Source organism: Xenia sp. Carnegie-2017, unplaced genomic scaffold, assembly GCF_021976095.1.
Source record: "Xenia sp. Carnegie-2017 unplaced genomic scaffold, XeniaSp_v1 HiC_scaffold_20, whole genome shotgun sequence".
Lineage (NCBI taxonomy): Eukaryota > Metazoa > Cnidaria > Anthozoa > Malacalcyonacea > Xeniidae > Xenia > Xenia sp. Carnegie-2017.
The window spans coordinates 10,782,335-10,793,765 of NW_025813483.1; the positions used below are offsets into that span (position 1 = coordinate 10,782,335).

The 11,431-nt window shown below is 34.5% G+C and overlaps 2 protein-coding genes across 5 annotated transcripts; one reads left to right on the plus strand and one right to left on the minus strand.

Moving 5' to 3' along the window:
* Positions 1 to 2: 2 nt before the first annotated feature.
* Positions 3 to 1,833, plus strand: LOC124441353. The gene is made up of 2 exons (XM_046991803.1): positions 3 to 401; positions 558 to 1,833. The coding sequence occupies exons 1-2, from the start codon at positions 3 to 5 to the stop codon at positions 1,410 to 1,412; spliced, it is 1,254 nt and encodes a 417-aa protein (XP_046847759.1). The 3' UTR covers positions 1,413 to 1,833.
* Positions 1,672 to 11,205, minus strand: LOC124441352 (radixin-like). 4 transcript variants are annotated; one of them, XM_046991802.1, is made up of 17 exons: positions 11,069 to 11,205; positions 7,373 to 7,428; positions 7,096 to 7,179; positions 6,856 to 6,951; positions 6,150 to 6,254; positions 5,946 to 6,035; positions 5,452 to 5,531; positions 4,882 to 4,965; positions 4,473 to 4,619; positions 4,278 to 4,374; positions 3,779 to 3,942; positions 3,393 to 3,502; positions 3,012 to 3,172; positions 2,847 to 2,939; positions 2,432 to 2,629; positions 2,191 to 2,361; positions 1,672 to 2,016 (listed from the first exon to the last, which is right to left on the minus strand). In XM_046991802.1, the coding sequence occupies exons 2-16, from the start codon at positions 7,382 to 7,384 to the stop codon at positions 2,197 to 2,199; spliced, it is 1,686 nt and encodes a 561-aa protein (XP_046847758.1). In that variant the 5' UTR covers positions 7,385 to 7,428; positions 11,069 to 11,205; the 3' UTR covers positions 1,672 to 2,016; positions 2,191 to 2,196. The 4 variants fall into 4 exon arrangements, with proteins under 4 accessions (XP_046847758.1, XP_046847756.1, XP_046847755.1 ...); XM_046991800.1 differs by lacking the exon at positions 11,069 to 11,205 and adding an exon at positions 7,704 to 7,769; XM_046991799.1 differs by lacking the exon at positions 11,069 to 11,205 and adding an exon at positions 7,591 to 7,717.
* Between the last annotated feature and the right edge of the window lie 226 nt (positions 11,206 to 11,431).

The window sequence follows — 11,431 nt, forward strand, 5'->3', positions numbered from 1 at the left end:
CAATGGCGGCGAAAGCAAGCGAACGATCTCAATCAAATTATTTGAATCGAAAGAGTTACTGTATTAAATGTCGTCTATGCAGAACACAACTGATAACATCAAAAACACCGAATCACAGTCTTGAGGGAAAGACGAAACGCTGTGGAAATTGTATTTTCCTGGATGAAGACGTTTTGCCCGATTGGATTACCCACGAGATCCAGAGATCTTCATGGACGAAAGGACGACTAAAATGCCATAAGTGGGAGTGCACTGCCCGTGTTGGTGGGTTCGATTTCATCCAAGGCATTTCATGTGCGTGTGGGAAATTTCACATTCCAGCGATTTGGCTTCAGGATTGCAAAGTAGATGTGATTTCAGTTGATTGCAAGGATTTCTCAGTCACTGATACAATTTTTAAAGTATGAGTATGATTTACGCTATCTACGTTGAACAAGAGTCCCTCATTTGTTATAGGTGCTTTTTTGTCTCTATGTTATGCTTTATTCATCCCGGAAAAAAACGATGAGAATGCACTCATAATAATGTTTTTAATTTTTCTCTAATTTCTCATATAGCAAGAACCTGTTGATGCAACTGTTGAAATAGATTTCCAACACCCTTTAAAACACAGAGTCAATATTCCAAAAGACTCCTTTATCCATGTGTATGATCTTGAGAATAACTTCCAAGTACCATTCAATACAACTTCGATTAAAGTTAAAGAAGCTCATACTAATAAACTTAAGGAATCATCATATGAGGACAACAAAGTTTCATCTGCCAACAATGGATTAAGTGGTGTATTCAATGAAACAAGCACTTCTATTTCTAGAAGGAAACATAGATCACGTGCAAGGAAGGAAAAGTCAATGAACTTCAACATAGAAAGTAAATGCGAACTGCACACACCGCATGCACTTAAGAAAGAGAGTTCAGAACTAGTTCCCAAAAATTTTAACAGGTTTGAAGCCCTTGCGGGGCTTGATACAACCAAAACAGAACTCACACAAAATCAACAAGAGAATTCAATTAAGAGAGATGATTTAATATGTGCAGTGTGTCTGGACTATTACTACCAACCATATCAATGTCCTTGTCTGCACATTTTCTGTGAACCTTGCTTAAAGCAACTTTACCATTGGAGAAATGGTACTCTCTTATGTCCTATTTGTAGAAGTGCAGTCAAATATATCAAAGTACCTGAATCAGTCAGACAAGAAATCAACAGCCTTCAATTACCCAGCATAAAACAAAGGACATTTTATGAAAGGAATGCAAAGCATCGTAAATGGCCATTGCCCCCGATTGGCTTACAAACATTTCCATGCAAGCAGACACGTCAGGTTACAAAAGTAAAAAAGAACTTCTTTGCTTTAATATGTTCAATGTGCATAGTCTACATCATTATTTATGTATATGAACTCCAATAAACTGAATATGACTGGAAGGCTAACTTTGAAGCTGGAAATTCAACTAGTCCCAATCCTTCCCCACTCACAGAACAAAAAAAGTTCATTACAACAGTGAGGTGAAATGCTGAAGTCTCCCTAGTAAATGTGCTTTTATAAGGCTTCATGCCAGTACAGGTACTTATACTGGAGGGTAGCATTACCCAGTTATATATTTAGTTCAATGATTAACACACACAAAACTTTGTAAATTAATTTGAAATTAATCTACCCTCACACATACACAAAAATCCTCTTTATTTAATGAAAAAATTATAACCCATATACATCGGCCTACAAACTGGGATATGGTACCAAGAAGTTACTATTAAAATAATATGCATATATAAATGCAAGGACATCATCTTATCATTGAATGAATAAATTAATTATATATGACCAACATGTGAGTGGAGTTCATTATTCTTAGTCACATCTGACTCTCTCAAATACAAAATGCAGACCACTGCCAAAGAAAGTAGGAACTGCAGCATAGATCAGAGCCTCATACATAGTAGCACATGTGATTTTCAAATAAATCTTTAAGACATTGGAACATGAATCAATAGACAACTTTAAATTGGATCTAGTTGAAACAGATAACAAGTACTCAAAACACAACAAATAGCAAAAGTGGAAAACAAACACAATCAGTTAACAAATAATTATATGTAAACAAACTGCAGCAGAAATGTTTCCAAATGCATAAAGTTCTTTCATTTATATGACAAACCAACACCCTGATAAACAAGCAACAAACCTTAAATCACATCATTTCAAACTCATCTACACGTTGCTTTGTGTTTCCCATTCTGATCTGTTTTAGTGTCCTATACTTGTCACGTCCTGCCCTAACATTCTCCGCATGCAACACATCTAGTCGTGTTAACTTTGTATCATCTTTGGTCTCTTGTAGTTCACTTTGTAGCATCTGAAATCAACATGCAATATTATGCATGAAAATCTTAACAGAATTGGCAAAAATCAGTTTCTTGAAATACCTTAAGCTGTTCACCAACACTGGTGTTTTTGGAAAGTTGAGTTGTACGATTCAACTCTGTCTGTTGTTCAGCCTCAGAAGTAGCTTCCAACTCACAACTGTCAGCTTCACCTTCAGCCTCTGTATGGGACAACACATTATGTGGAACTTCAGCTAGCTTCTTACGGTTCTCCTCTTCTTTTTGCTTGGTCTCCATAAGCTAAAAGGCAGAAAGAAAAAGAAAATTTCATTATCACAATTTTCCCTGAAGAATATTTAATTCAATGAAGTTCATTGTATAGTATTATTTTTTTGCTATTTCACAAAACCTTCAATTATATTGATAAGGTTGACAGTGACAGGTAAAACTAGAAACTTTACACTGATTTATAATTCATATATAATGCCATTCTTAATTTCATTGAAAACTTCAGTACTTCTTCCTGTAATTTTTGGGCAGCCATAGCTTGTTTGTCGGCTTCCTCCTGAGCACGTTGAGCCTCTTCAGTGGCCTTAACATATTCATGTTTCTGAAAACAAAAACAGATTGCATTTAATTCATGCTAATGATTTTATGTTAAAATATTAATAAATATACACACAAGTTCCTCCTTCTCATGAGATTCACTTTCAAGTAACAACTCCATACGATTCTTTTCTTCTTCGGCTTCTTTACGTTTTTCTTCAAGACGCTTTGCTTCTTCCTCAGCTTCTAAACGTTTTCTTTCCAGTTCCTCTGCTGCTGCAGCAGACTTGGCAAGTTCTGTTAGAAGTCAATAATTCTTTATAACTTTCTCAACCCTATAATTACCACAATGCATTGCTGGGGTTTATTGAACAAGAGCTGACTTGGAAGCTAAGGTAATCCATAGCAATGTGCATCTTATTCAAGGTGTTATTTCAGCAGCAAGGTGTTGGCGCAGAAATAAACAGTTGAATGGCCTAAATTTTTTAACAGTCTGAATCATTTTGGTACAAAATACCTTCTTGAGCCAATCTCGCTTCTTCTTCAAATTTAGCCAGTCGTTCTTCAAGTTTCTTCTTTTCTAGTTCTGCCGCTTCACGCTCTTGTTTTACTTTCAAAATGTTTTGTCTATAAAAATAAAACAAGTTATGCATGAAATAACACAACCTGGATTATGGATAATGGCAATAATGCAAATTATAGCAATTGTGCAAAGCTGATAAATTCACACCTAAACAAATTATTTGTCCAAATAAATAAAAGTACACCAAAATTGCACTTAAGTCAGGGAACATGTACCTTCTTTTAACATATTCCAGTAAGTATGTAAGTATGAAAGAATGGGGAAATCAACAAAAAATCACTTGTAACAATTAACTAGAACCCCTTAACAAAAGATGGTACCTTTCCATTTGTTTGTTGTGCTTTTCTTCCCTTGCTTGGGCCTTCATTTGTTGGACCTCAATTGTATCTGGCTTACGTCTTCTCATGTAAAGTTCGTGGTTACCCATGCAAAGCGCAAGAATACGTTTGTTTGTGCGAAGACGTGGGGCATAAAATATGAAATCCTATGAAGCAAATGCCATGAAAATAAAAAAAGCACCTGTTAAATTCTAGGACAAGTTTTTGAAAGAAAGTGCATTTGAGATTAAAACAAAGATGAACAGATTAAAATAGGCTGCAGTAAAAACTGGCTATGTAAAACCAGAGTTTGAGCAATGACATAGCCAAGTTACAGAGGCAAACAAAATCTACTTGTTTAATATGTCACTATGCTAGCTTGTGAAATACTGCTTAAGCAAAAAGCCACTGTGTTTCAAGTAAACCAAAACCAACATTTGCTTTTACAAAGAAATGCACATTTTTTTCAGCTGTTTTAAGACAAATCGAGTAATTCACTTACTGGTGCTTTCTTATCAATTGGTTTAATAACAAATTTCTTATCATTGAAAGATATATTCCTTATGTCACTCCATGGAAATCCAATTTTTGGCGTCAACCTAATAAATAAACAAAGAAAGAATAAATTTCACATAAATATCCTCAGTTTCCTAGAAACAATACTTAACAAAACAAAATCTTACAAGAGATCACATACTTGTCTTCCTTCTCATACACATTCAATCCAAGAGCATCCACTCCCAACCAAAGACTTGTTCCCTTTTTGTTTTTAATTTCAAAATAACTAACTCCATACATTTCAAGATCTTGTGCAATCTTTAAGTATTCAGTCATAGCATCGTCTCTGGAGAGAAAAGCAACATTTCTCATGTGTAACAACATGCTTTGTACAAATGTATGTACATTAATGTAATTAAAATAAGTATAACCATAAGTCAACATTTGAAGACAACTATTCAACTTGTCCTAATCTTTCCACTAATGGCCATAAGCAAACTTCATTGTGAAAATCATCTAAAGAGCAGCACTTCGCATGTATGTCTCTATAAGGCAAATTTGGCTTCATGCAAGTATGGACATGTTTACTTAAAATGACAAATACTCACTTTGTTACATCTTTATGCTCTTTCCACCATTTCACAATCCTTTCCTCCCACTCCTCCCTTGACATTTTATGTTGCTCATACACACTAACGAACAAAGTGATGATAATTTCTACTCTTAATCGGTACTTGTCTTTATATTTAGCCTTATGTTAGGTTTTTGTAACTTTTAATAAATAAATGTGGCTTAATTGCTTTAACTTTTCTTTGAAAGTTTGCATCAACATATTTGTAAAACATGTTTTCAACATTAGCAATATGAAAAAAAAGAAACTGCCAAACACAGCTTTGTCTTTTTTCAAATGGAATTTAAAATAATGAAAAGCAGGCTTTCAAAATGTAAGTTAGCACATTAGTAATATAGCACTTTTTCTACATCAAAAATATTAGACACTCAACCTCGTGATGACTCTACAAACAATTCATTACGAATTTAGAAAAAGCTTTGTAAAAATATGGTCCAATTGGTTAGTACTTAATAAAACTTTCTTACTTATAAACAAATTGTAAATCTTGCAATGAATTGGGGCTAAACAATAGATTCAGATGTAAAAAAATGACAAGAGAGAATACCGATGAGGCAGAAGACGATCGCTAGAGAGAAATCCTGGCTTGTATGCTGTGTCAACTTGGTCCCCATATTTAGCTTGGCACTATAAATATAGAAACCACATATTAAAAATGAATACATACCTTTAAAAACTTTATAAAATAAGAAATGAAGAACAAGGAAACTTTATATAATCACTAGTTTCACATAAAATGAAACATTTTTAGTTGTAATCATGATTTCCCATTCAGTAAGGAATATAAAAAGCAAACATGTCAACAAAGCACGCATCCATTTATGTTTGTTTTTGCCATACTAAATTTTTATATTCCACCCCCTACCCTTAATTTGCATGCACATAATTTTTAGAAATGATTCTTATTTCCTAACAGCAAGTGTTGTAAGTAAACACAGTAGCTGTATTGTATTATGAGTTAATTTTTTAAATAACTTCAGTTCTTTGGCAAACAGCTTAGCTATGCATGTTTTGAATTGATTCTTCCTTTGGTATACTTACAGCATACGATGCCAACAACACAGCTGTTTCAGGAGGGCAATAAATTTCATCGGACAGAATACCATCTTTGACTTGCAGGAAAAACAGCCGCTAAAAAAATCAAACCAGTAATTGACATCACTCAATAGAAAGTGCTGTATCATCAATTTCAAATAAAACACACACCTGGATAACTTTTTCATTTAATTTTTCAATAAAACATACCTGGGTTACTTCTTGAATCAATTCCTCGCTCACATCCTCTGGGAAAAACTTAGATCGAAATTTGAACTGAAACGGTGTCTCCTTCTTGACATCTTGGGATAGCACCTAGTTAATATTGTGAAATACAATGCAAAAGTTAAAAGTACATACTGTACAATAATACAAATATTGTCATTTGACATTGCATAAGACTGATGGTTTGCTCATTTGAGGTTGCATAAGACTGATGGTTTGCTCATTTGCTAGAAGCATTGGTTTGGCATTTGCTAAATCACTTGACCTACGTAAGAGCCATGAATTTGAACAAGGCTACCTTAACTTCCCCCAACACATTTACTAAATTTATATATTACATTTCATCACGTAAATGTAACAAATTAAGACAGGAAAGTCTCTAATGGAACGTTAACCATTAAATTACTTTAGACACATGTGATGACTTAGAAATAAATATAAGTGCATATTTCAAAACAATTCTGTGAGAACTGCATGACAAATTTAAACAAACAACTTTCAAAACTTTCGCTTCAATGATTCTCCTACGAAAATATCAATTCGAAAACAAAATAAAGAAAACGGATAGTCTGGCTATTCACGTTGTAATTCCTGTTAAAGTATACTCGATACGGCTGCGGACTGCACACAACATAAAAGTTCAATGAACCAATCATGACATTAAAAATCACACATAATTGCAGTGTTGTACCTTTTTGTTAAGTTTCAACCAGGTGGTTAGGCCTTTAGTATCAACGTACTGCAAGCCAAAGAACCAAATTTCTCTTAAGCCAATAGTCTTGACTACCTGGAAATACGAAATACTCAGTTTTTCTTTCCAATGTAAGAACACGACAATGGCGAGGACAAACAGCCTTATTCAAGGTTACGCCATAAAATTGGCGTGATAAGCAAAGCAAATTCACTGAAGCCTTTGAATTTCATGATCAACCTGGTCAAATAGTTGTTTCCCTGTTGTGCTTGGTTGGATGGCGAACTCAAGTTCAGCGTCCATGGTTGTAACGCGAACATTTACCTGTTTCATATCAAATTGATTATTTTTATTACACAATAATGATAGTCAATTAAAGTACTCGCTATTCTAGTTCAAATAACAGAGGATGCATTATAAATATGACTTCGTTAACAGCAAAAGCTAATCTAATCAATTTGATGCATTATATTTAAATTTTAATTTTATATCAAATATACAGGAATAAAAATCTTACCGATTTAGGCATGTTTCCCGAGAATTTCAGCCAGCAATTGAATGTTTATGTTTCACCTAAACGTAAATATAATATAACATAAATATGTCAGTGGTTTAAAGTAGGTTTGAAAGACTTGAAAAAGTTGCACGAATCATCGAACTGCCGGTGAAAAAACAGATATTTTAGTATAAAGTAAACTCCACACACGAACGACAAATCATATCCAGATAAATTACCCGGTCCTTTTACAACGACGCAAAAGAGTTCGCAAAGCTTCGAAAACTTATACTATACTCAAGTGAATTTCCACACAAATCAGAAAACTTTAGGGAGAAAAAAGCAAGAATACCTTTCGTACAAAGAATATTTCAACGCTCCTGCTGGCAGAGTTAGTTAACCGCGAGGTGGGTGTGGTACTGGAACTAGATACGCTCGATTGAGCCCTTGAAAATAGTCTTGACAGCCCCGCACTTCCGTTATTGTATTTAAATGATTTAACAACTACATGGGCCCGGTGGCCAACGCAACGCAAAAACGCAACCATTGCTGTTTCACTAGGAGTTACTATAGTAAGGAAAGTGCTTCCTTTCCATCGTTTAAATTATCCATCATTATTAGTTCAAATTAATGGTAAAATTAGTAGGTCATTAAAGGGAAAAATTTAGCGCATCTCAAAAACGTGCCTCAATCAAAATGCAAATTATTCCAATTCAAGCGTCGCCAGGCAAAAACAAAGGATGAAAGCTGTACAAGTAAGAAATGAAATAGATCACTTGATCAATTAATCACGATTAAAAGTGCTATCGTCTGGGAATCTTCATATTTTGTCAAAAGTAAATTTGAAAACCTTTGACTTATGTGTCGGTGCTGATCTCCTATATAAAATTGCATATTTATATAAAGCTCCAAGTTTCGTTTTCCTTTCGTTCATATCAACGTGCATGAGCCTTTCAAAAATACATTTATTGCACTAATAAAGGCATTAAAAAAGTTGCATGATTCGTATGACGATGGTATTTAAATGTAAAGCGTGTGATATCACAAGAAAAATATTAAAATCAGAAAGGTAAGAAAAATACCACGCTGTATGTCTTTATAATAAATTTTTGATTTAAGGGTTGTGTTTGAGCATACCTAATTGCATATGAATAGTCGATTATCGGTTAATGGTACAACAGATTTAGTTGTTATTACGAGTGGCTGAAAATTCGCTACCACGCGATAGGGATTCGCGATAAGCTGTCGTACATTCAAACAAACACCAAGAACAAGAACTAACACATAAAACCTTTTTCAGTCTAGTATGAACCATATTCCTTCTCGTCATCAATTAATGAAACGAAAAACATAGAAGTGCAAGCGCACATATAGTTTTCCTTTCATATAGACAAGTGTATTTTGCACGTGACGTTAAAATATTTCTGCACATTGACTATTTCTAACAGGAGAGCTAAGTTACAGTTAAAAACTCGTAACTTTATAAGTTGTGATTAGAGGGATACGTTTCAGAAGTGAGATCTACACTACCGTACATGTATTGAAAGATAAAAAGACGTAAGGGCATCCTCAATTAAACAAAAAGTGCATCTATTGAAATTGTCGAAGCTTTTCGTACATGGCAACAGACATGGCTATCATCTTCAAACGGTGTTTACAATAATAGTTTACGTGAAAGTCAAAATAATGAAGTAGATTATGATTGTTTTTGTCAATTATATGCATCGTTCACGGTTCTATTGGATTGAAGAACAATAGAAATTGAAACAGAACTTTTATGTATTGCCGAAGAAACGATGTCTGTGGAAAACTTTTCATTTGATAACTGTTGATAAATCGTCATAAATTTTTGGGCAACATGTACTTTCAAGATAGCATCTGTACATTGAACAGGATTACGTCAAAAAACCCATATTACCGATACGATGATGTAACACAAAAATGACACCAGATTTTTTTTTCATAATAATATATGAATCCTATGATAATTATAGCTCTTTATGAAGCCATTATAGCCTAATTTTATACAGAAACTCAAACGAATATTCTGCAAGCAATGCTTTGTCACAAAAAGAGAGGCCATAAGGAGATCTACAGATTTCAATCGGACGATGGAAAAGAAAAACATAAACAAGAACAAGTATGTATATTTGTTTGTCTGCATCTTACTGACGCTATTTACTTCTTTTAGTAGCGGAGGACGTAGATGAAGATGACAGATGTATTTGTACTTGTTTGCGGTTTAAACCTTTGAACACCTCTCCTCAGTATTTGCAGATGATCAGTAAAAAAATGGATTGTAGAAAATAAATTTTAAATGGATTCTTCTTGATAGTAAAGTCATGGGTAAATACACAACAATCTAAGCACGCGTGCATTATAATTTATAAAATAAACACAATGAAACGTGTGCAGTGAGTGGTCAAGAGCTGTGTTTGCATTATCCTGTACAAAACACATCTGACCTCAACCAATCAAATCAATTAAAACAATCAACTAGTCAAAGAGAATTTGCAAATCGATCATGAATACATTTTAAAGGAAAAATTAAAATGCTTGTCTTTTTCGCATTATTGTTATTTTATAAAAGAAACAAAAGATGTTTTTCGTGTTTCACTGGCTTATGCAAACCTCAGAGACGTTTGTGAGAACTCTCGAGCAGGTGCAACCCTCGACCTTCGGTCTCGGGCTTGCACTGATCTGCTCTTGAGTTCTCCCAAAGGTCTCCTCCGTTTGCATAAGCCTGTGCAAACAAGAAAAACATCTTTTATTTCTTAAATGAATTCAAGTATTTACATTCAGTGGCGTAGTCAGCCCGCAAGTTTGCTCATGCAATGTAAATATGTTGCTCTTCATTTACTTTAAAACAAATACATTCGCAAAGAAGTTAACAATGCTGAAAATGTGAAATCTACATATTACGAACGAATTTGCGTGCTTGCTGCGCTACTGTATAGAGGGGGACTTCAATTTAGAGGGATTCCAAAATCCAAACCAGGCTTACATTATTTATTTTTGGAAAAGCGGTGACACAATTCCTAATGTTCTGCTCCCACCCCCAAGTAATGACACGGAAAAACTCAAGACATGTGATTCGAGTGTTGCTACATTCAATTTAAAAAACCGGACGGAGTTCACAGTGTACCAAAAATACCGTGCAGCCCTCGCTGATGCCCTGCAGCAATAATAAAGGTACTCGCAGAGGGCTTTCCCATTCAAATTTATAAAAAAATATTGTTTAGATATTACACTTGGTATATCCGGCACATGCACGCTGCCGAAAAGTTTGTTTATAGAGAAGCTACAAAATTCTCGACAACACGACATTTGTAAGTCAAGCATGAACAAGCAGAAATTTGCATTTGCTGCATTACACAATGTTCCGGGTGTTTTGACGTTTCAATACTCTCGCTGGGTTTATACATTGCAATCACACTGGTTTTTCTTGGCGTACCTATTTTTAGCAAACGCTTTAGTATATCTGAGTCGAATCATAAAAAATCGTAGTCGGTTAAAATTTCATCGGCAGCGCATCAACACCACATCAAAAGTTTGACTTCAAAATTACCTAATGAAAACACTACTTTCTTCACCCGTCTAAAACATCACTATCTGTTAGTTAAGGTACCAATATGCTTTATTTTAAGATACGCAATGAAACATTGAACGAGTGTATGTGATCTAGTACTGTCAATAGTAAAAGACCTAAAAACTCACGATTTCCACAAGTTTAAAACAGGGTTGATGTGAAGTAATCTTATCTTCTCTCGACACCTTGATTTCGATGCAATCTTTAAAAGAGGAACCACTATCGAAGCGATTTTTTGGGATTAGAGTAGCTTTGTCTTCTGAATGCACTCACGGTAAAACGAAAAATATTATACGTGAGATGATCAACGCATCTTGCGCAAGAAACCCAACGCAGTTATATTGTCATCAGTGTTGCCCACTCATTCAAGACATCATATATCCGAAGACATATTTACTGTTATAGACTGTATAGAAGGTTGTATGTTTATAAATGGTGTCGATAAATACATCGATTATCACTGGATGCTGCCTGCTACGTAAACTGAAGAT